At 42.3% G+C, this 23,659-nt stretch overlaps 1 protein-coding gene across 1 annotated transcript; it reads left to right on the forward strand.

The window, feature by feature from the left end:
- The first annotated feature begins 2,804 nt into the window (after positions 1-2,804).
- Positions 2,805-5,562, forward strand: LOC113010334 (uncharacterized). The gene is made up of 4 exons (XM_026149372.1): positions 2,805-2,958; positions 4,383-4,694; positions 4,827-4,901; positions 5,255-5,562. The coding sequence occupies exons 1-4, from the start codon at positions 2,820-2,822 to the stop codon at positions 5,401-5,403; spliced, it is 675 nt and encodes a 224-aa protein (XP_026005157.1). The 5' UTR covers positions 2,805-2,819; the 3' UTR covers positions 5,404-5,562.
- The last annotated feature ends 18,097 nt before the right edge of the window (positions 5,563-23,659 follow it).

A 23,659-nucleotide genomic window follows, 5' to 3' on the forward strand; every position in this document is an offset into this window, starting at 1 on the left:
ATCAAGATGAGAGACCACGGCTATAAAAGCGAAGGTGGATTTGGGAAGCCTGTCGCAGCCATGTCCTGTCCGTATACGCGAGCCACCCATTGTGGAAGGTGCAAGATTGATAAGGAGAGTTTTCAGAATTCAGTGTATATATTGCGGGACAGACAGGATCCTTTAGCTCAGCGCGACAGTGTGCTCATTGAGAGATATCGATTTTCCCGTGAGGGTATTATTCACTTAACCAACTTGTTGACGAGGGGGTGCAGGACCACCACCTGTCTTTTTTTGCTCTGCCCTTTTCTTGGTTGCTGTTATGAACAAACAAACAGATTATTCCAGGGTCTCTTTCCAAGAGACGAAAAGCAATATAAGTGATAAATATTACCATTCTGTGGAATATTCTTATATTTCACTTTTACTTGTTCCCATGTTCTAGTGGGTCCTGTTGTGGCTCTAATGTGAAAGGGGATATAATATAACATATTATAATATAATATAATGTAATATAATATTGGATAATATAGTGTAATATAATAAATCTACCCTACCACCTACTGGTGTTGGCCAGAGGGGCCGATGGCGCGATATGGCAGCCTGGCTTCTGTCAGTCTGCCCCAGGGCAGCTGTGGCTACAACCGTAGCTGCCTCCACCAGTGTGTGAATGTGAGAGTGACTGAATAGTGGCATTGTAAAGCGCTTTGGGTGCCTTGAAAAGCGCTATATAAATCAGCAACTTCCTGCCAGCCCTCTCTCCTTGCTTTTGCAGCCTTTGCAGTGTTCCCTTGTGTTTTACTTAAACTCTGAAACTCCTGAAATCCCTCACTCAAGAGTTCTTGCTCTCCTGCCGAAAAATACCGAGCGCGCTCCTTCGACATTTTCGCCGACCAATCAAAGGGTTGCCGATCAATGTTTCTACTATCGATGCGTAGACCCTTTTACGACACCCAGTGATCTCACATTACTGCGTCCAGCTATACTAATCGTCAACAGCAGGTGTGTTCGGGTAACCGGAATAGCGAGCTCAAAGTTGGCGCGATGATTTGATCTTGGATGTAGTAAGCTATGTACGAAGAACGGACCCCAGGTGAGACACACCTGTTAGTCAAATGGTTGTTTGCCAAAACTCATCAGAACATGTATCTAGTACCTAGTGTAACTTTTTAGATACCATTTGTTACTTTTCAAATTCTATATTTATTAAGTTATGCTGGCTTGTTTGCACAACAAGGCTAAATAATTATATAAACTTTTCTGAATGTAAATAGTGGACTTTGGTAGAATTAAAAAATAAGTGTAGTGCAGGTCTATGATGATTTTTCGTGCTACTATCATCTAGTTCTGATTCTGGTTCTGTCTTGGTTAAATCCTAAGTAGTCCTGATTTTGAATGTTTTAATTCCGGATCAGTTTTGGGTCTGGTTGAATTGGGGTTTAGTCCTCGTGTCTTGATGCAGCCCTGATTTTGTTCTGTCTTGCTGCTTAATTAAAAAACTAGTTTAAGGTGTCCTGCAGATGTGACATATATATATTTTTTATATGAAGTGTTATGATCAGTGTTGTGTTTGTTTTGTGTAACTCCTCCCACCAGAGGGTGGCTGTGGGTTTTTGTTTTCTCCTTTTCTCTCTTAGGAGGTGGACACCTGGGCGTGCCTGCTGGGGATCTGGGTGGAGTCTCGGCCTATCCTCGGATTGGATAATTGACTAATAACCTCTGGTTTTTAACTATCCGATGACAGCCACCTGGCCCCCTCTCTCCGAACGTCCACCACTCGACCAAGAACCTGTGTGTTGTTTTATTGTAGTGCAGTGTAGAGTTTTCGCGTGTATATCTGGCGTTGTTATGTCCATTTTTGTAAGTAGTTGTAAATAGGTTGTCAAGTCGCGATCACGCTTTGTTCACCTGATGTATATCCTTCACTGCCGCAGCCTAGTAGGCGTGAGAAGCCATTTTTGTTGAACAAGTTTTCTCCTGTTTTTTCATTAGAAAGCTAGGTAAGTGACTTGTCTTTTGTTTGGCTTCTTTTTCATTTGGTGTAGGGAAGCGTAGGGACCACTAGGGAGTTTTGTTTGTTGTTTTTGGCATTGCTCACTGCCGACGAAAATAAATGGCTGCTTAACACTTTAAAAGGTATCGTTGTTGGTGTTCTTGCTTGGGTGGGGAATGAGTGGGCAAACTTCTTGTTGCGTTTATTTACTCGCCTGGACTAAAAATGTAACATAAGTCATTCTTTTATGAACAAAACTCAAGACACAGCCTAATAAATCTTTCAGTCATTTCTACCCCCCCATCCCACATGCATACTACCCTTTAGGGCCCTGGGTGTATAACATGTCTGGCTCTGCCTCTGGAGTCAACAGTATCCATGACACACAACGTAACGTTCGATAATGTGTCATATGCAAAAGCATCAGGTCTAAGAGCCGTGCTTACAGAGTGCTTTGTAGTCAATCAGAAGAGTCGACTCCCATTGAGCGAGAGCCGCTCCTCACTTAATTTCCTTTCGCTGCCCAGCTCTCACACACTGGCTCAGCTATGCTCGAATACCTCCATATTGTGGCCAATCACATGCGTGGATATAGGATAATATCATTATGTGAAAAACAGAGGGTGAGAGACGCGACAGTCAAGTGGAGCGTGCATCTGTCCTCTCAGTGAGTGAGACAGTGGACAGCGGTGAGGAGGGCTGTACGAAAGCAAAAACACATAAATATGCCGACACCCGTAAACAAAGCAGCATCTGACTGCAGTTTAAAGACTTTTTTGTCTCAACTTGGTCTTGTCTTTGTTTCGGTTTAGGCAGTCTTGACCACAAGTCTACATGGAGCTGAAATATGATCCTGCTTCCTCATTTGGACTCATTCACCTCAGCTGACACGTTCAACAGTAGACAGGTTTTTGTAGCAGTCTGTCTCACTGTGGGAGGAAACGGCTACCTATTCTTTGTCTCTGGAACTAAACTCTATGTAACAGGTAAGAACAAACATTTATTTTCCTTCAGTTGTTTTATTGTAGAAGCTGAAAATGTGTTTAAAGTCAGTTTGTGCTGCTTCAGGCTTTACATGTTAGTTTTTCATCATTAGTAGAGAATTCATCTGCAGCCATTGTTACATAAGAAAAGCTCAGTAATCTCTGAAAACATGTTGAAATCTCACTGAACAACTAAAGTTATTCTTTATTTCTGCAAATATTAGTGATGTTACAAATATTTAGGATTTGATCCTTTCAGTGATTCTGCTGGTTTTTAACACAAGATCATATTTGATGTTAAAATAATACAGTACTACATTTGTAAATATAAATGAAAATGTAAACATGTTTTTAATATTCAAAGAAAGATTCTATTTGTGATTTTTTTAAAAATATATTAATATATAAGTTGCAGCAAACTTGTAAATTAAAAATTATGCTGAAGAGAAAATTTAGATTTAGTTTTCAAAGATCTATCTTCTTCATGAAAAGAGGATTTCTTGCAATTACATTCATCTATAAATTGACATAGATATTGATCAGGGACGTGTAAAACATTTGTAATATGGAATATAAATAATGAGGCTAAAATATGACATTGTTCTTACTGAGTCAGGTTTGTTTGATGTGTGAGTCTAAATTTAATATCACAAGAAAAACTTGAAAAATGTTACCAGTAAATGATTTTTTAAAAAGAATGAAGAAATAAATAGATATTTTCACATACTTTAAATTTATAACATAAAGTATGACAATTATTTTATATTATGTTAAAAAAAGGTACAAAATCCTCATTCAAGTTTCTGCTTCATTGGATTTAAATGTAATTATTTATTCACACATATGAAAAGCGCATAATAAAACCAAACAGTAGATGTATTGCTGTTCCAGTTACTGCAGAATAAAACCCAAGAATTATGAAATCTGAAAATAAAGTATGGTATTAATTCAAAAATTTAAAATTTCATTGTTGGAATTAAATCATGGTAAAAAATGTTGTGTTATGTTTAGTGCAGAATAATGTCAAAAATGATTAATGTATTTTTTGAACAACAGTATCGACAAACACACACACATATATATATTTATTTATATATATATAGTAAATATATATAAATTTTATAAATATACCAAATTACAATAAAAAATAAATTTTTTGAAATTTGAAATACATTTGAAATACATTTTATTTCAGTTTTAAAATCATGCTGAGTGTTCCTCATGTGAGCCATGATGACATGAGGTGATGACTGTGTTTGATATGAAGCTGAATCCAGTGTATGTAGTGAACTTTGTGCTGATGAGTAGTTTAGTGATCAGAGTCCATGTAGTTTCCAGGATCAGACTGAATGCAGTGCAGTGCTGGAAGCTGCTGCTGACTGTGTGAATGTGTGTCTGTGCTGCTTGTTGCTGCTGTCAAACTTCAGATGAGCAGGTAGTGAAGCCCGTGGTGAGCGTGTACCCAGCAGCATCCAGAGCCCACCTGGAGGGGAACAGCTCCCTGCTGTGTGTGGCCTCAGCCATGTTTCCTCCTCTGGTCCAGTTCTCCTGGAAAAGACAGAAGAAGAACGGCGGAGAAGCGGAGGAGCTGCCCCCTGCTGAGGGAGAGCAGCTGGAGCTCAGAGAGGCGGGACGCACCATTGCCATCAGGATGCTTGATGGGAGCCATTCTGACACATATAAATACAGCTGCTGGGTGAAGCACGAGGGGGGCACAGTGGAGGCCCGAACACAACAAGGTAATGAAGGCTCGGTGACTGTGTTCAGCAGTGATTCAGCTTCATGTGGAGATGCTGTCAAAGAGAGCAGAGCAGCAGAGGACTGACATTTCTCACTGCAGCTCCAAACATTTGACTCCTTTTCTGTTTCAGAGCTTCCAGCTCCAGCAGCCTCCTGTCCTCCAGAGAGAGAGCCAGCAGACCTGCCAGCTCTGCAGCCAGCTGACTGTAAGATCACCTGCTGCCTCTCTGCATGGACAGCTCCAATGTCCAATGAGGCAGCTGGAACAAGTTTAGGCTCTTAAAGTTGCACTAATTGATCAAATCTTCATCCAACAAGCTCTGATAAAGCCACTGTACACTAGCTGCTCAGCACCAAACAGCAGACAGACCATAATATGTCAGAGATCAGTTTGTTAGCTGCTTGTGGAGTTCTTCTGCCCCCAAGTGGACACAAACACTACATCAATTCATCCACTTGAAGAAGAAGCTGTGACTGTTTCTATTTGGACTTTTTCTCCTTGATCTGAGAGGAATAACCCGACTGTCTGTCTGTCTCTTTGTGTCTGTCTGTCCTTCAGTGTCCTTCCAGTCTCAGTGCAGGGTGAAGCTGCTCTGCCTGCTATACACAGTGCTGATAGTGAAGAGTCTGGTGTACTGCTGTGGACTCTCTCTGCTGATGATGCTCACAAACAAGGGAGCGTCCACCAACTGCACACATGCTGACTGACTGTTTCCTGCTCGCCTTTTCTCACCATCACATCTCATCAATTCATCTCATTCATCACTTTGATCACAAATGTTAGTTATGATGTGTTGAGCTTATTTTGCCTTTTTCTTCAACAGTTAGAAGATCGTCTGAAATAAATACATCTTTACATGTATTGTTGCTCTGAGTTAGAATTCTTTTTGTGCTTATTGTGACTTTTATTGTAGTAACAAAAACCATCAGGAATATTTTTATCACAAGTTTTTGTTTGATTTTCAAATGTCAAACAGTGTAGTTGTGTTTGTGTGAACAATAAAGATTTGAAGATGAAGAGTTTGATTCTACTTTCATTGTGTGATCAACAACAACCCGTGTGAGTGAAGCACAAACTGACTGTATCCAAACTTGCTCTCCTGCAGCAGACGGGCTGTGTGGGTTTCTGCTCTGCAGCCTCCACACCGTTAGCTGTGGCTTTCACTTTAATAACACAATGACAGTTACAAGCAGGAACTCTGCTTCAAGAATGATTCCAGGAAGGATCTGTGTTCTTCACCTGTGAGAGAAACAGCTCAAATCCTCAACTCACAGCTGACAAATGAACTTTAATGGAATCAAAGGAGAGACCATGAAGCCCCTGCAGTCTGCTCAGCTCCCATTTTATTACCTGAGCTGAGTTTTTCATTCTGGATATCACACACGTAAGAACAGATCAAGTCTGAACAGCAAATGTTGGAGAATCATTTTGAAGTCTTGCTAAATGTCGTTATTATTACAAAAACTACTGAATGATTCAGAAAATCCTTTCCAACAAGCAGAAATATGCAAACAAAGTAGAAACAAGGCAACATGAGTCATTCAGATGCAGATAACATATTCTCCTTATTGTGAAGAACACAGTCATGAAATCTTTCTGTGTGTCATTCATTGAGTTGAAGTGCCTAATAGAAGAGGAAGAGCAGCAATAATCAATGATAGCTGAGACATTGAGAACATGGCTGTATGCCTGCTATCATAACAGCAAACAAAGCACACAAACAGCAAACACACAATAATGTGCTCGCAGCTTGTTGTGTGTTGTGTCATTTTTGACATTTCATGAAGTCACAAAAATGTGTGCGACTCATTAAAGGAGTGTGTACGTGTCAGTCAGTGCTCTGTATTCATGTGTTCACCTCATTAAAGTCACTCAGACACTTTTCTCCTCCAAACTTACAGCACAGCTTCATATTTCACTGACTGATTCTTTCATTACATCCATTAAGGGTCACACAGTGAAATTAGTGCAAACTTACAAATGTGTTGCAACAATTTTGGCCTCCAAACTGAACTTTGAGACAAACAGTGAAGCTGTGAGCAAAAAGAGGCTCCAGTGTGTGTCATGGTGGAGGAAACTGTTGTATTCCCACATTCAAAACATGCTGATCTTATTGGATTTGTCCCTCAAAGTCTTTTTCCTCCTTTTTCTCTTCATCCAAATGTTCTAGCAGGCTGACTGTGAGTCCCTGTTGAACCTGTACAGCAGAAAGTAACAGCAGTCAGCGGCCTCCACTTGACTTCATGACTTCAACGCCTCGCACAGTCACTTTCACTTTCTTCCTTCTGTCTTTTAGTCCTAAAATGTAGAACAACACCAGATCCAAATATTTGTGTCCTTCACTCACATCTTCAAATGATCCCTTCCATATCAGAGATGATACAAAGGCAACATTTGTCTTATTTCTCTTTCAGGAATCAAAAAGTACTTTTGTACTGTTGTGTAAATGTGTGTGTAAAGGTGGATGACTGCCTGCTGCAGATGAAATCTAACCATGGCTACAAATAAATGAAGCTGACGTGAAACACAGCCCTGTTTTTATTACTGTTTATAGATATTAGAATTGATGATCATCATTTTAATGATTCTTAAAAAGGCTTTAATGAATCCTTCAGTCTGAAACCAACTTGGAACAAAACACATTAGAAGATGTGGGAAAGAACCACAGTGTGCACATATTTAAACACACAACAGAACCACAGTGTGCACATATTTAAACACACAACAGAACCACAGTGTGCACATATTTAAACACACAACAGAACCACAGTGTGCACATATTTAAACACACAACAGAACAACATGTGTTTGTTAAAAATAAGATTTCATTGTAAATATTGTTAAATCTATTTTATTTACAATGTTTTCTTTACTTTTAAATGTTTTTACAGCATAATAATGTTTAATATTTGTATTTTTATTAATAGTTTAGTTATATTTAGTTTGTATATTTAGTGTTTTCATCACAGCTGTTAAACCACAGATAACAGTGTGTGTTAGTAAATTCACAGCAACATGAATGTTTCTGAGTGTTTGTGCATCATGTGACCCAGATTTTTGGATCTGCTGTCAGATTGAAATGAAGACGATGAAACCACAGCAGCTTCAGCTGAGCTGTCAATCAGCAGCAGCAGTCTTATCTGTGGGCCGCAGGGGCTGATGGGAGCTTTGAGGACCTGTTAGAAACCACGTGGCCCTCGTCTGATCTCACAGCTCGTCCTTGTTTGGCCTCAGCTGCATCAGAGCGCCACTTCTCCCCAGGTTCACCAGAGGAAACACCACTGCACAAAATGCTTTTCCTCCCAGCTGCTGCTCTGTGCTGTCTGTGTTCAGGTGAGTGTTTCCAGCCAATCAGGAGCCAACAAAGTCAACCTGTAACAAACACTGTCACACTAACCTTCATCTATCTGTCTGTGTCTCTACAGCACTGGTTACCATGGCAGCAGAACAGCTGATTCAGGAGGATTTAACATTGACCAGGAGAGTTGGAGAAAGTGTCTCCTTCAGCTGTGGAGGAAATGAACAGTGTGATGGCAGCTATGTATTCTGGTACCAGAAGAAAGAAAAAGAAACATTCAGAGTGATTCTTGATATAGATCTGAGTAGTGGTGTTGTAGATTCTGATTATTACAAACATCCACAAAAAGATGATTTTTCAGCTGAGAAGAAAGATAGCACCTATGAGTTGAGAATAGAACGTATTAAACTCGATCATTCAGCCACCTACTACTGCTCCTGTTACAAGGATGCTCCCCACAGTGAGAAATGATCCCTGCAGCCTGAACAAAAACCAACAGATGAACAGATGTCAAACAGTGTCTGTGACAGGAAGAGAGCAGTAAACCACAGCCCAGCTTCACATGTTTCACCTCCATCTCAGAGTCACAAACATACTGAGCTCAGGGACCATTTTTATTTACTGCTGTCAGAAATTCAATTCGATTTATTTCTGTTTAAACAGATTTTTCATCCTGTTTTAAGACAGAAACAAGAGGAACAGATGACATCAAACTTCCAAATGTAAACAAATGTATCCTCAGTCCCACAAAAACATTTATTCAAAGTGAAAGAAAAACAGATTGTGTCAAACTGAGTCAAAGTCCATCCCTCATTCACAGTGTTAATGTTCTCTTCATGAAAACTCTTCCAGCAGCACTTGTTGTTTAACACCTTTCAGTACATTTAACCAGACACTTGGACTGATGTCAGGTCAGGATCTTGTCCTTCTAGCAGCGGCTCATTAGGACGCTGATGTTGTTGGACACATTTCCATCAGTTTCCTGTGGATGTTTATAGAGGATGAATCAGTCACGGTGCCTCATCTTTCTGTCACCTTCTTTTCTCTCTGATAGAAAAAAACTGATTTTGTATCTGAATATGTCAAATCTGGAATCACAGGACGAGATTTCTGCTCTCTGTTTGTGTTTCTGACCAATCACATTTGAGCAGCTTTGGCTGCTTAATTTCATTTCCAGCATCGCTGCTGAAGAAGAATCAGAGTCTGACTGGATCAAACACACAGATTTAACAGCAGAAAGAGTGATTCCATGTAAAACACTCTCGTTCACCAGTTTTAACTCGCATAACTTCACATTTCCTCAAATTGAATCTTAGTCATTTAATCACAGGAAGTTTCTGGGATTTTGTTCCAGTCCTCCTGACAGAAATGCTGGAACTGGATCAGCTTTTATGAGTCTTTGTTCAATTTTGCTTCTCTCCATAAATTTTTACTGAACTGAGATCAGATATGTGATGGTCGCTCTACTAACTTGACTTTGCTTTCTTTAAACTGCAGTTTTTGTCTATTTGTTCACTTCCTCATGATGACCTTAGAACACATTAGTGTTCTTCTTCATGCCACCTTGTGAAGTAAACTTATACCTTGTCCTTGTTTCAGCATCTTCAGAAGCTCCTTTGCTGTTGTTCTGGGACTGATTTGCACTTTTCAAAACAGAGTCTGTTCATTTACAGGAGACTGAACACACATTTATGATATGACGGCCATTAGCCTGTTTGTTTTGTTTGTTTGTTTATGTGCTGAGTTTATAATTCTTGTGTTTTCATTTAGTTTTGGTTCCTGTTTTGATTTTATTATTTCTTCTAGTGTTTCTGGTGTCCTCAGTGTTTCCTCCAAGGTTAGCTGCACAGAGATAATATTATTAATATAATAATAATAAACTTTATTTATAAAGCACACTTAAAAACCAAGGGTATGCCAAGGTGCTTAACAAGTAAGATAGAGAATAGGAGGAGGATAATAGAAATAGGACCAAAGCAAGTACTAAGTATGCAAGCAGGTAGCTGTCACCGATACATAGGAAAGCAACAGGTACAGAGCAAACAAGAATTTAAATGAGCATAAAAGTGCATGATATAAAATCATAAAAGAAGTATTAACTAGAGGGAAAGGCAAGATTGAATAAGTGGGTTTTTAGTCGTGATTGAACAGTGCAATGGAATCAGATGCGCGGAGGTCGAGAGGAAGGTTATTCCACAGTCCCGGGGCAGCCAGAGCAAACGCACAGTCACCCGGGACTTCAGCCGAGATCTGGGTCGGGTCAGAAGTAGTTGAGTGGCAGATCTGAGTGTTCTAGCAGGAGTATGTGGTTTGAGAAGTTCACTAGGATAACTTGGCGCTAATTTATTAATAGTTTTGAATGTAAGGAGTAATATTTTAAATTGAATACGGTACTTTATGGGCAGCCAATGCAAGCTAGCTAGAACAGGAGTAATATGGCAAAATTTCCTGGTACCAGTCAAGAGGCGGGCTGCTGCATTTTGGACTGTTTGCAGTCTAAGAAGAAGAGAAGAGGGAAGACCATAGTACAAGGAGTTACAGTAATCCAACCTGGAGGTCACAAAAGCGTGAATAAGCTTCTCCAGGTTCTCATGCAGAACATAATGCCTAGCCTTAGAGATAAGGCACAGTTGGTGGAAGCTAGATCTCACTACAGCAGACACTTGCTTATCGAGTTTGAGCGAGCTATCCAGCAGTACACCCAAGTTACTGACATAGTCACAGGAAGAGCTAGCAAAGGAACCCAGGGCAGCACAGAGTTGGGCACGAGGGATTTTACTGTTGAACACCACAGTCTCAGTCTTCTTATCATTCAAAACAAGAGAATTACTCAGGAACCGATCTTTGACCTCCTGCATGCATCTAGACAACTAAAAGGAAAAAAAGGGAAAAAAACAAAAAAAACGTAGCACAAGGATGGTTTGTATTATAGTTATGAGACCCTTCAGATTTACAGAGAATAGCAGCAACAGCCTTCACTGTTTTATAAGACACTAGTTCAGATCAGACAGACGAGCCACTCACTGTTGTCACGTTGTGAAAGGACAGCCCGTCACATCCTCCTCTCCTGTCCACTCCACAGCCTGCCTGTTCAGAGAACCTGTAATATTATCACATGAACTATTACAGTGGAGCCTGAACCCACAGTGGGTGGAGCTCTACAGCCAGATGTGAACAGATGTGATGTTTACTGAGTGGCCCTCTGGCAACAACATATGCATCTCTTACATTTGCTCACAGTTTGTACAATGAAGGATGAAAACTAGGAATGATGTGTGCTCCTCGTGATGATAATTGTTTTTAACCATAAAAGGTGATATTGTTCAAGAGAGTAATGGAACAGGAGCGCTGAGGCTTCAGAACTATATGAATCCTCATTTTTTTAAGATTTCTTCAGCATTAAAGTAATCCAGTGACAGCCGTCAGTGCACATGAGTGAATTTACCCTGACTAAAGAAATCACTGTGAGCCTGAATGCTGATTAAAGTCAGTGCTGTAGTTCTGACATTAGCTCTGCTACTCTGACTGAACTGAACTGAAGGATGTTCAGACCTGCAGCTGAAGATGAGGCACTGAAACGTTTATATGAGAAACAGAAAAGTCACCGATCAGTCTCTGACTAACGTTACTGTACTTTTATTATGAGTGTTAGACTGTAAGAGCGACAGGCTGGACTCTCCTTCAGCTCCTGTGCAGAACTGATTATTAAATATAAACAGCAGCATGTTTCTGCCTCCACATCTGTAAGGACAGTAGCACCAAACTTGCACTTCAATAATCCCTCATTAATCATTAACAGCAGATTAAACAGTTTGAACTGAAGATGAATCACTGAGGACTGAAAATGTTCTCACAGTGTTCTTCACTCACAGACTGTAACATCAGCTCCAGTTTCTGATGTGTTTGTTACTGACACAGCTGATGTCCACAAAATACAAGAAACACCATTAAAATAACAAAGCCCAACATTGATGCACTGGAACATATTACAGACGTTTGTGTCACAGTACGGCTGTGTGCAGGCAAAAGTAGGACCCAAACGCAAACTCACAGAGACAAAAGGTAAACTCAAAAAACACAGCTTTATTGCTGGCGTGGAGTGGGACACGAAAAACAATACAAAATAAACTAAACTGGGAAAACTAAAGCACAAGGAGCCACAGGGAAAAATCACACAGCTATGGTGGAGACTACGACACTGACAAAGAGAAACACAGGGCTTAAATACACAGAGGGATAACGAGGGAATGAGACACAGAAGGAGGGCACAGCTGGGAGAAATCAGGACTGGACGAGACAGAGACGCAAAACTAGAAACACTCACATGAGGCATGGACCTTCAGAGTAAAACAGGAAGTATCACACAGAGACGCGAACTAGACACAGTGGAGACAGCAACTAAGAAACAGAGACAAACCATAAGGCAGAGGTCTAAGAACCAAAATACACAGAGGGAAATACTCAGCTTTGAACACAAGAGACTAGACTAGAGGGAGTAACAAAAGACCAACCATGAGAACATAATGCACAATGCAGGGTGACAGAAAACAAGAAACTCAAACATGCAAAGACACACCATAAACAGAACAGAGGGGGCACAGAGAGACATGAAGGGCAGGGGAGACTTAACATGGGTTGAAACACAAGGGGGAACTAATAAGCAAATCAACATAGGAGGCCTAATGAGCTAAACATACTATAAACATCAAAATGAACTAAAACTCAAAACACTGGGTCCTAAGACCCAGGATCGTGACAGAGCCCCCCCTTCAAGGGCGGATTCCAGACGCCCAAAACCAGGAAAAACAAAACAAAACCAAAAACAACCCACCCAGGGCGGGCGGCGGGGGTCCAGGACGGAGGGCCAGAAACAAAGCCACAAAAACACAATGTCCATCAAAAACACAGGAGCGCAGGGAACAGTTCACAACTCCTCAGGGGGCCGACCCGGAGGGTGACGGTCCAGAAGTCCATAGTTCATTTGATCAGGGGGCCGTCCGTGCGGACGGCAACGGCGGCGACACGGAAACGGTTCAGGGGGCCGACCTCGACGGCGGTGACGTGGAAACAGGTCAGGGGGCCGGCCGTGCGGAAGGAGACGGGGTGGAAACAGTTCAGGGGGCCGGCCGTGTGGAAGGCGACAGCGGCGACTCAGGCGATGGCGATCAGGGGGCCGGCCGTGCGGAAGGCGACGGCGGCGACTCAGGCGATGGCGATCAGGGGGCCAACCTCGACGGCGGTGACGTGGAAACAGGTCAGGGGGCCGGCCGTGCGGAAGGCGACGGGGTGGAAACAGTTCAGGGGGCGGGCTGTGCGGAAGGCGACGGCGTGGAAACAGTTCAGGGGGCCGGCCGTGCGGAAGGCGATGGCGGCGACTCAGGCGATGGCGATCAGGGGGCCAACCTCGACGGCGGTGACGTGGAAACAGGTCAGGGGGCCGGCCGTGCGGAAGGCGACGGGGTGGAAACAGTTCAGGGGGCCGGCCGTGCGGAAGGCGACGGCGTGGAAACAGTTCAGGGGGTCGGCCGTGCGGAAGGCGACAGCGGCGACTCAGGCGATGGCGATCAGGGGGCCGGCCGTGCGGAAGGCGACGGCGGCGACGGCGGCGACTCAGGCGATGGCGATCAGGGGGCCGGCCGTGCGGAAGGCGACGGCGGCGACTCAGGCGATGGCGATCCGGGGGCTGGCCGCGCGGAAGGCAGCGGCGGCGCTCAAGTGTCAGGCGTACCGGCTGAGGCTTGGAGGGCACAGGACCAGGTGACGCTGAAGCAGAGGCAGGACCAGGCGACGCTGAAGCAGAGGCAGAGGCTGGCCCAGGCGTAGCAGAAGCACAGGCAGAGGCTGGACCAGGCGACGACGAAGACTCGGATGCAGCCGGACCAGGCGACGACGAAGACTCGGATGCAGCCGGACCAGGCGACGACGAGGCGGTCGCAGGTGGCGGCTGGACAGGCTCCTCGGGCCCTCCAGCTGATGCGGCGTGAGGCTGAACGGGCCCCTCGGACCCTCCAGCGGAGACAGGAGGTTGAACGGGCCCCTCGGACCCTCCAGCGGAGACAGGAGGCTGAACGGGCCCCTCGGACCCTCCAGCTGACGAGGCGTGAGGCTGGACGGGCCCCTCGGACCCTCCAGCGGACGAGGCATGAGGCTGGTGTGGTTCTCTGGAACCACCAGCTGACGTGGCATGACCAGTAGGTGCAGAGACCACCAGCTGAACAGAAGGCTGAGTGGGTGACGGAACAGATGACTGAGCTGAACAATGGGGAGCTGGCTGAGCTGCACAGTGGGCTAAGGGCTGAGCTAACGGAACAGTTTGGAGCTGAAGTCAGAGTTTATATTTAATTTTTCCTTTGAAGACTTTTTTAGCACAGACTGTATATTTATTTATAGATTTTACTCTACTGAATTTGTTTGAAATATTCAGGTTAAAGATCAGTCTGATTTATTCTTAATGAGGTCTTGTTCACAAAGTTACATGTAATGTTAGTATATAAGACTTTGTCTTTTCCTACATGTTCTCTCTTTGTCAGTGGAAGCTGCAGCTGTTTGATTGATAAAGTTAAAGACAAGAAGTCAAAGGGATTAATCATCCATGTAACTGTGTCACTATATAGGAGCATAAATATTAACTCAGTTTGGTGTTTCAGAAAGTTGCTGATCTCAGACCTGCACAGCTTCTGTTTTAAACATGAATGTAGTCAGCTGCATAAAGCGGGCGTGAGATTTTCTCTGATACAATATAACTTTCTACAGGACTGAATATAACATCATTATGTAAAAGTCCAGAGTCTCTGTGCTTCATCTGAGGATGATGTGAAAACTTCTAACATCACACAAAGTAAAGGTCTCTATCACACTGCTCATGAAATGCAGATTTGTCCATCTTCTATTTTGGGCGTCTAGTGGAGGTCTGAAGATTTCCCTCTGAGGAAGCTGCTGGTGAAGGTGGCGAGTTCTGCTTGATCCCTGCGGTGACCTTCAGTTCCTGATGTTTCTGAAATGACACATCAGGAGTCTTCCTCCATGGGTCAACAGAAGCTGTGATAAATGAAAGGGAGGACATTTCTCAAACCTCTGGACCCAGGAAACCCAGCTTGGTCCTCATGGTCACGTTCACTTGTTGCTCCCCAGGATGAATGTAGCTGTTGATAATAATGTGGACTTTGGACTCTGTTATTAAATGAAAAGAACAAACTACACTTCTATCAAACCTTTTGTCAGTCTGCTTTATTTCATTTAACTTTCCATGTTAGCAGGCTGTAGAGCGCTCTGTGTGAACTGAATCTAAAACTGTTTAAATCCATATCATTCAGATACTAACAGTAACTCTGGGTCTCTGTGGAGTCTGCTGCTGATGTCATCTCTGTCTAAAACAGGATAAGAAAAAATGAGACCTGTGGAATCATTGAAGCATAAAGACTACGGGAGTAACAGGTGTGCAGCATCGCTAACTAGCAACAACCCTCTAATACCGTGTGGCTAATCTAGCTAATGATCGCTTACAGTTAGAATGACAGAGATGACATTTTGTATAAAAACTGCTAAACTGTTTCACAGGTTGTTGATCCTGTCGTGTTCTTTGTGTGTTTGGCAGCCATCATGAAGCTGTACGTGTCCATCACTGCTGTCAGTGTGAGAGCAGGACTTCTGTGTATTCTGGCTATCAAACAGCTCTACAGAGCACACTGTTTGTTCTTTAAAACATTTATTTAATCACAGCTCAGTGGCCGTGATATCACCACTCCTCTCTGTAGTTCCACTTCTAAATCACAGAATTTCACCTTGGATGTCAGGTTGTGTTTTTGTGCCAGCAAGTGGGTGTGGATCTTATTCTCTGAACTTTCTCTAAACCTTTCTTATATTTTATGTGACAGTAACTTTGTATTTTCTGTTAACAACACCAGGGGTCACATTGATGATGTTGTGTTGAGCTTCTTTGGCAGATCAAGTGTCCACATTATTCAGCTCATCAACACAGAGATTTTTAAGGAGAACATCCCACAGATGATGGTCCCACATGCTGGGATTGTTGTGTGTGACCCTGGTTGGACATCCACAGAGAAAGGTGAGTGTTATTATCTTTATTATCATATCACCACCAACAGCTGGTTTTTGTGATCATTAAAATCTTCTAAAGTGTTTCAGTTACAGTGAGAACATTTGCACTAATACTGAACCATTGCTCAAAATCTTTTACATACAAAACATTTTTACGGAGCAGGTCGCTATGATCAGCCAGCAAGACGCTAAGCCGACCGGGAGATGAAGGCTGTCGTGAGGTGACCAAGGATCCATCCTAGAGCTGATTGGCTGCCCCACACTTTCCACAGAGGTGGAGGCCAACCCAACCTAATATCCAGAGCTGTGAATGCCCTATCCACCTCAAAAAGTATGAGCTGGTTTAGGTAGCAGCCTGCGGAGTAGAGGATGGACTCAGCCTCAAAGTCCTCCTGATAGCTTTCCTCCAGTAGCCCCTGGCTGGCGAGAGAGGGAGCTGGCTACCCAGCATATTGAGGACACTCTGCCATTGCCTGTGAGGCATCCACCTTCCCTACATTAGCCTTAGGCATGTCGGGAAGTGGTTGGCTGGTACGCTTAGATTAAATAAAGCGAGCACGAGCCTCTCTGGTATGTGCTGGCAATATGAAACAGTCCATGCAGGATTGCAGAGCTTCCCTTCTCTGCTTGGCATGTTCCCAGCAGCGAGCATGGAGAGGGCACCGAGCACGAACTCGTGAGACTGTGAGAACAGCTCCATGTCCACCAGAGAACTCCCACACACTGGGCAGGTGATCCACAGCGGATCCACTGGATACGTGAACCTGCGAGGCCACGAGCAATATTCCAGGGGAACGCTGGCTGCAGGACCCTCGACAAGCACCGAGTGTGCGACCTGCAGCTAGTCACCGCAGAAGAGCTTTTCCATTGTGGATCGGGGCAACAGAAACTTGGGAGGCTGCTGACAAAGGCTCCCCATCACAAAGGTAACGAACACACCCCAGCCACACACAGTAATTCAATTCAATTTTATTCATATAGCGCCAAATCACAACAAAAGTTGCCTCAAGACGCTTCATAGATACTGTAAAAAGTGGAGATGCAACGATCACCAGTTTCACATCTGCACAGCTGATTTATAGTTAAGCTGGTCTGTAGAGTTCACATGGAGCCGGTGTGGGTGAGGGGACTCGCCCAGCTCTAATGACCAAAGTCCAGGTGTTGTCCCTCTGTCCACTGACAAGAAACAAAGAGCTGAGTAGCCTTGCAGGTCAAATCCTACCAGTCCCCTCAGTATGACAGCTCCCCCCTAGATCGTGGAACTTGTTAGTAACAGGGTTTATGTCAGAGGCCTGAACAGTCAGCCCCAAGGGAGAGTTATATTTAAAGGCCCAGAGTAACCTCTAAGAACTCTTTATAATAAAATGATTAATATTCTTATATTTACCTTTACTATTTCACAAAGGTTTAAAAAGGGTATGTCCACAATTTAGACTGTAATTACAGGATATTTTACTTTATTTGGCAGGAGAGAAGCAGAGGCAGAATTAAATGATAATAACAGTCACAAAATAATAAGCAAATCACATCAATCATACTTATCTCATTAACCTACTCTGAGCTAATGCTGATTTTAAAGGATGAGAGAGGTTGGAGGAGAGAATGAGCAGATCTTGTGCTGAATTTTGTTTCATCTCAGTGTTTTGTGCTAATGGAAACAATCCAACAGGAAAGCAGGAATCCTTGAATATTCGATACTTCAGGAAAACAGCGAGACCCCAGATCTTCTCAGTGTTGGGAGAAGCTGCAATCCACCAGTAGAATGATGGGAGTCCAAAGAGATGGATGGAGCCAAATCCAATGTCTATGTCCACTGTCTGGGCAGCTGGTTGATGTCTCTGGTGTCTCTGCCAGAATTTCCAAAGGTGAATTTCTGGTATCCGATCATCTGAACTGCTCATCACACAGAACTGCTGGAAACAGAACCTGAACATCTCTGAGGCTCCAATTTATGCTCTGACAAGTGCTCACTCACCCCACCTCTCCTCCCCCTGGTAGGTCGTCACCAATCACTGTGTTTACAGAAGATCAGCAGTTATTTTACTTACTACATTTATTATTTAACATATTGATCAGGATCACACTTTGATTATAACTTTGAATAAAAATAAAGATGATTTACTACGAGCACATGGGGAAAAAGCTCTTTTCTTACAGTGATACCACAAATCTGGGTCTAACACATGAGGCTGGATGTTAAATCCTTTTACCCCCTCAAAGATGTGATGACAGGGGAAAGTGAAGGAGACTTCAGCCTCTCTCACTTTTCTTCCATCAGAAACTTTTTGTTTTTTTAATGAACTGAGATCAGATTTGTGACGGTCACTCTGATAACGTCATGTTGTTTCCCTTAAACCATTTTGCCAAAGTTTCTGTACAACTGTGTGTTTATAACCTCAAGTTCAGCTCTTGAAGGTCTTCAGCTGCTCATGTTGCAGATCCACTGTGAGCTGAACTTCCAATGAAGCTGTTAGAAAAATCAAAGTGATGTTTCAGATTAGTCAATGAGCTCGTTAGTTAATAACTGTGTAAGATGGTGTTATGGTCCCCTGATCCTCTGCTGCCTACCCACCATCGATCTTTCCTTTTTTGTCATTGATTGATTGAATCTTTATTTTGAACATGTTGAAAAAGTACAACAACATAGAATTAAAAGAGACAAATGAACCAAGCAAAACAAAAGGAAAACGAGCAACCACAACTACAAATAACTTTCATGTTCAAAAAGGAGCAGGAAGAAGCATAACGTATGTGTATATACATACGCACATATACACATTTTCAATAACCCCAGTAACACCTCAAAGGATACACAACCTACAAATATATATATATACCCATACCAACATACCCGTGCACCCGCACACACATGAAAATATTAGACAAGAACACCCTATCAAATCTCTACCTTTTCCCTGTACCCTGTAAAAACCATATCCTTAAACCGCTTTTTAAACTGCGCCATGCTCGGACATTGCTTCATATCTTTACTTAGTCTGTTCCACAGCTTCACTCCACACACAGAGATGCAAAAACTTTTTAATGTTGTACGGATACGAGGATGTTTTAAATTTAATTCCCCCCTCAAATTGTATCCCCGTTCCCTTTTAGAAAACATTTTTAGAATATTGTCAGGAAGCAGGTTATTTATTGCTTTATATATAATTTGTGCTGTGAGAAAATGAACCAGATCTGTGAATTTTAGAATTTTTGATTTTAAGAATAGTGGATTTGTATGATCTCTGTAACCAGTTTTATGGATTATCCTTATGGCCCTTTTTTGTAATATAAAGATTGATGATAGCGAACATTTGTAAGTATTGCCCCAAACCTCTGCACAGTAATTCAAATACGGTGCAATCAGGGAACAATAGAGAATGTGGAGTGATTTGTGGTCCAGAATGTGTTTTACTTTACTCAAGATTGAAACACTTCTTGAAATTTTGTTATGTATATGATTTATATGAGACTTCCAGTTTAATTTATCATCTATAATCACACCAAGAAACTTATGTTCAAGTATTCTTTCAATTTCCACACCATCTACATGAATCTGCACTTGTGCATTTCTAAGGGAATTCCCAAATAAGATAATTTTAGTTTTACTTAGATTTAAGCTTCCTAGTTTTTGGTTTCTTTGAGTTCTGTCTTATGGTTTATGTCTCTGTCTTCTTTAGTTGCTCTGTCTCCCCTATCACCTGCATCCCCTTGTCTAGTTCGCGTCTATGTGTATCCTAAGTTCCTATATCCCCTTGTTCAGTCAGTGTTTGTGTCTGCCCTGTTCCCACGTCTCTGTTCCCTTTGTAGTGCCTGCATATGAGTCTGTGTCTTTGTTCAGTCTGTGTTATGTGTTTCCTGTTTTACTTTGAAAGTCCATGTCTGATGTTAATGTGTCTGGTTTTGCTTCCTCTTGTCTCGTTAGGCCTGATTTGCCCCAGCTGTGTTTCCCTCCTGTTACCCATTCCCTGATTGCTCCCTCTGTGTATTTAAGCCCAGTGTTTCTCTGTGTCCGTGTCGTGATCTACCGTTTTCCTAGCTGTGTGTTCTGTCATTTCTCTAGTTTAAGTTTGTTTTGAGTTTTTTCAGTTATGTTATATTTTGAGTATTAAATTAAAGCCTTTTTTGAGGTCACGTCTGTCTCCGGAGTCTGCACCTTGGGTCCTATTCCTGCCTGCACACAGCCACACCTAACACCTATCAATCAGGTTTTCACTACAGTCTACTGATGGCAGTGACTCAGGAATTTGTTCTGCCAGTTTTGGTCCAATATTTACAAAATAATGATTAAAGCTGTTGACCTTATCAGCAGTGTTTTCCATAATATTGCCAACTTTGTTGTCCAGAATTATTTTTAATGATACCGTTTAAAACATCCCATATCCCTTCATATTATCTTTATTGTTGTTCAATGTTTTATACTCCTTTCTACATACACGTATAATATTGGTCAACTTATTTTTGTATTTTTTATATTTATTTTCAGCATCTTTTGTTCTTTGTTTTAGGTATTCCCTATAGAGTGTATTTTTCTTTTTACATGCATTTTGTAAACCCTCAGTGATCCATGGTCTATCTGAATATTTGTGCTTTCTGTTGTATTTTATTGTTGGACAGTTTTTAATCGTATAACTCCATGAACATTCTTAAAAATATGCCATATGCAATATCAATATCAGCTTCTTTGTGCACATTGTCCCAGTCCTGATTTAATAGATCGTTCTTAAATGCAGTCATAGTTTCTTCTGTCCTTACACGTCTGTATCTCAGTTGTTCTTCATGCTGATTTTTCTTATAATTAGTGTCATAAACTTCAAAAACTGGTAGGTGATCACTGATGTCATTAATTAATATTCTGCTCACAATGTTGTTTTCTATATTGTTAGTGAAAATATTGTCAAGTAAGGTGGCACAATGTGGTGTAATTCTGCTGGGCCTGCTTATATTAGGATGTAAACTCAAACTGTACATAGTGTTTAGGAATTCGTCGGTCATTTTATGCTTTTTCAGGTTCAACAGGTCAATATTAAAATCACCACAGATAAACGTAACTTTTTGATTTGTTTTAGAGAATATTTCCTCTATGAAGTCATTAAATACTTGAATACTAGAGCCAGGTGTTCTATATATACAGCTAATTTTGACATTTTTCTCATTTTCCTTATAAATTTCAATTGTTATACATTCTAATAAATTATCAATTACAGTTGTCATACTTTCTACCACCTTGTAATTTAGGTTTTTATCCACATACACAGCTACTCCCCCTCCACTCTTGTTCCTTCTATTTACAAAATTCACTTCATAACCCTTGTTGAGAAATCAGTTTTACCCCGGTTCTTTTTATTCCTCGAGCGTCCAGAGATGGCACCGGACTCAGTAGTCATTTTCACAAAATCTTTATTCATCTTTATTTATCTTCATTTACTCATCTTCATTTATCTTCATTTAAGCATGCACCTCTAGAAGGGAAGACGAGGCCGGTGTCCCTCTGCAAAAATCTTCACCCCTTTGTCTGTGAAACACAGTTTTATAGGGGCGACCCCATCATAAAACCCCTACGGTGTGCCGCAAACTCTGTCTGTGTCTATGTGCACGAGCACATGAATGCCTACATGTGCGCGTTCCCATGTGTCTATGTGAGTGCTAGTGTGTGCCTGTGTGCACATACCTGTGTGTATGTGTGAGTGCACATGAGTGAGTGTGCGTGTGGATGTGTGTGCGTGACAGTTAAAACACTGTGGGTGTAGGTAACTCCCTAGAGGTCATAAAACCCCTCTCCCTTCCAGACCACAGGTATCCAGTTACAATGTTGAGACCCCCACCCATACATCCTCTGGGGAATTTCCACTCAGCATTAACTCTTCTCTGTTTTACTTTCACAGCTCAAGTGGGGGAGGGGTCTCCTACAATCTACTCCTAAGTTCACGACACAATCAGCCTTTATTATATTGAGGGCAGTGTCTCTACAATAGTTCTACATTCTATGATAACACATTTCTAAACTCTAAAATAAGCTAAACATTCTACACTCTCCAGTCCAAAGTCCAGTCCTTTGTCCGCATTGATCCATGTTTCAGAAATGGCAATAATTCCAAATGGATTTGTCAACTCATTTAGATATTCCTTTATATTGTTGAAGTTGGCATACAGACTTCGGCTATTAAAATGGATTATTGATAATTTATTTTCCGTGTTGATGGTGTGCTTAAACTGTTCATCAGTGAAGTAGCAGCAGTTACAGCTGATGTTGTAGAAGAAATTATTTTCCGGGTCTATATCCTTTTCTAAGTCTAGAGCATTATGGTCTGTGTATCGAAATGTTCCCAGTTCCAGATTATCATAAAGAGAATTCCAATGAGTTATGTTGATATTGTTGCCGGATGCAGATGAAGTTCTTTTGGACTGTGCCATGTGTTGTGTTGTGTGTCACGTCACATGTGTATTCATACACATGTGAGTAAGTTGACCTCAGTATTTGTCCAGCTCTTCCATATTTCTGATGACCAACACTTTGGCTTGTTCCGGTGTTCCATTGAGTTTAATGAATACTTTGCAGTTGGTGGTCCATGTATTTTGAATTTTTCCCTGTTTCTTCAAGTAACGTGCTTTCCTGGCAATGTCCGCATTTCTTTTTATCAGATGTTCGTTCATGAAGACATCGGATCCTTTCAGTTTCTTTCCTTGTTTTAACAGTGCTGTTTTCTGTTTTCTGTTTGCAAATCTCACAATGATGGCTGGTTTGTCACTGTCATTTTTTCGGGGTAGAGGGTGGCAAGCCTCAATGTTGTTATAATCCACTTCCACACCGTAGAAAGGTAACCACTTGATGCTCCATGGAGTTGACATCTTCCTCTCCTGGCCCTCCTACATTGTCAGCGGCGACCGCCCGGGCGTATGACCGGGGTTTGATGCGAAGCCCCGTGATGATGACATCGTTTATCCGGGTGTACTGCTCCAAATCCGCCACTCTGTTCTCCAGGTACGCCAGCCGCCGATCCTTCTCGGCGTTCTGGATGCGGAGAGCCTTAACTTCCTCGACCAGGTCCAGGATGGCTTTCTGCTGCAGTTTGACAGCAGAAATCTCCTCTGTCATAAACTCCAGCGACTTCTTAATATCGTCACCTTCCTCGGCTGACAGAACTTTTTTCGGGCCCATGCTGAGAGACGTTCTTGTAGCGTTGCCGTGACGACCGGCTAGCTAGTTGATGCTAGCGTCCTTCCTCTCTCTCACCGCTACGGTTCAAAAACATCAACTTCTGAGTTTTCGAGAGGTCGCAAATGATGAGCCACCACTTCTGGACGGTTTCCCACACACGCTCTCAAAGTTTAGTATCCGCGGAGAGCTGCCGTTTTCAGGAGATATGTTAAGTTTGCCAACGTTTCTGCTCAGAGAACCTGTTGCTGACAGCTCCATTGCTGCATGGCCCACTTTCTCCTGAGATTCAGTTCACAGACAGATGTTCTGATAGTTTTCTTTACAATTTGCTGGTTGAATTCAAAATTGATTGTGTGATTAATGATGGTGAGCCAGATGGGCCAAACCATGATACTATCAGCAGCATGTTTCATTGTAGTGGTGCATCATTGCTGGGATAAATGGACTGGTG

This window comes from Astatotilapia calliptera, chromosome 18 (assembly GCF_900246225.1).
Source record: "Astatotilapia calliptera chromosome 18, fAstCal1.2, whole genome shotgun sequence".
In the NCBI taxonomy this organism is placed as follows: domain Eukaryota; kingdom Metazoa; phylum Chordata; class Actinopteri; order Cichliformes; family Cichlidae; genus Astatotilapia; species Astatotilapia calliptera.

Coding starts and splice junctions, on each gene's coding strand:
- LOC113010334 (XM_026149372.1), top strand. CDS start 2,820: ATGATCCTGCTTCCTCATTTGGACTCATTCACCTCAGCTGACACGTTC. Junction 4,695..4,826: donor GGAGGCCCGAACACAACAAG/GTAATGAAGGCT, acceptor TTTCTGTTTCAG/AGCTTCCAGCTCCAGCAGCC. Junction 4,902..5,254: donor AGCTCTGCAGCCAGCTGACT/GTAAGATCACCT, acceptor TCTGTCCTTCAG/TGTCCTTCCAGTCTCAGTGC.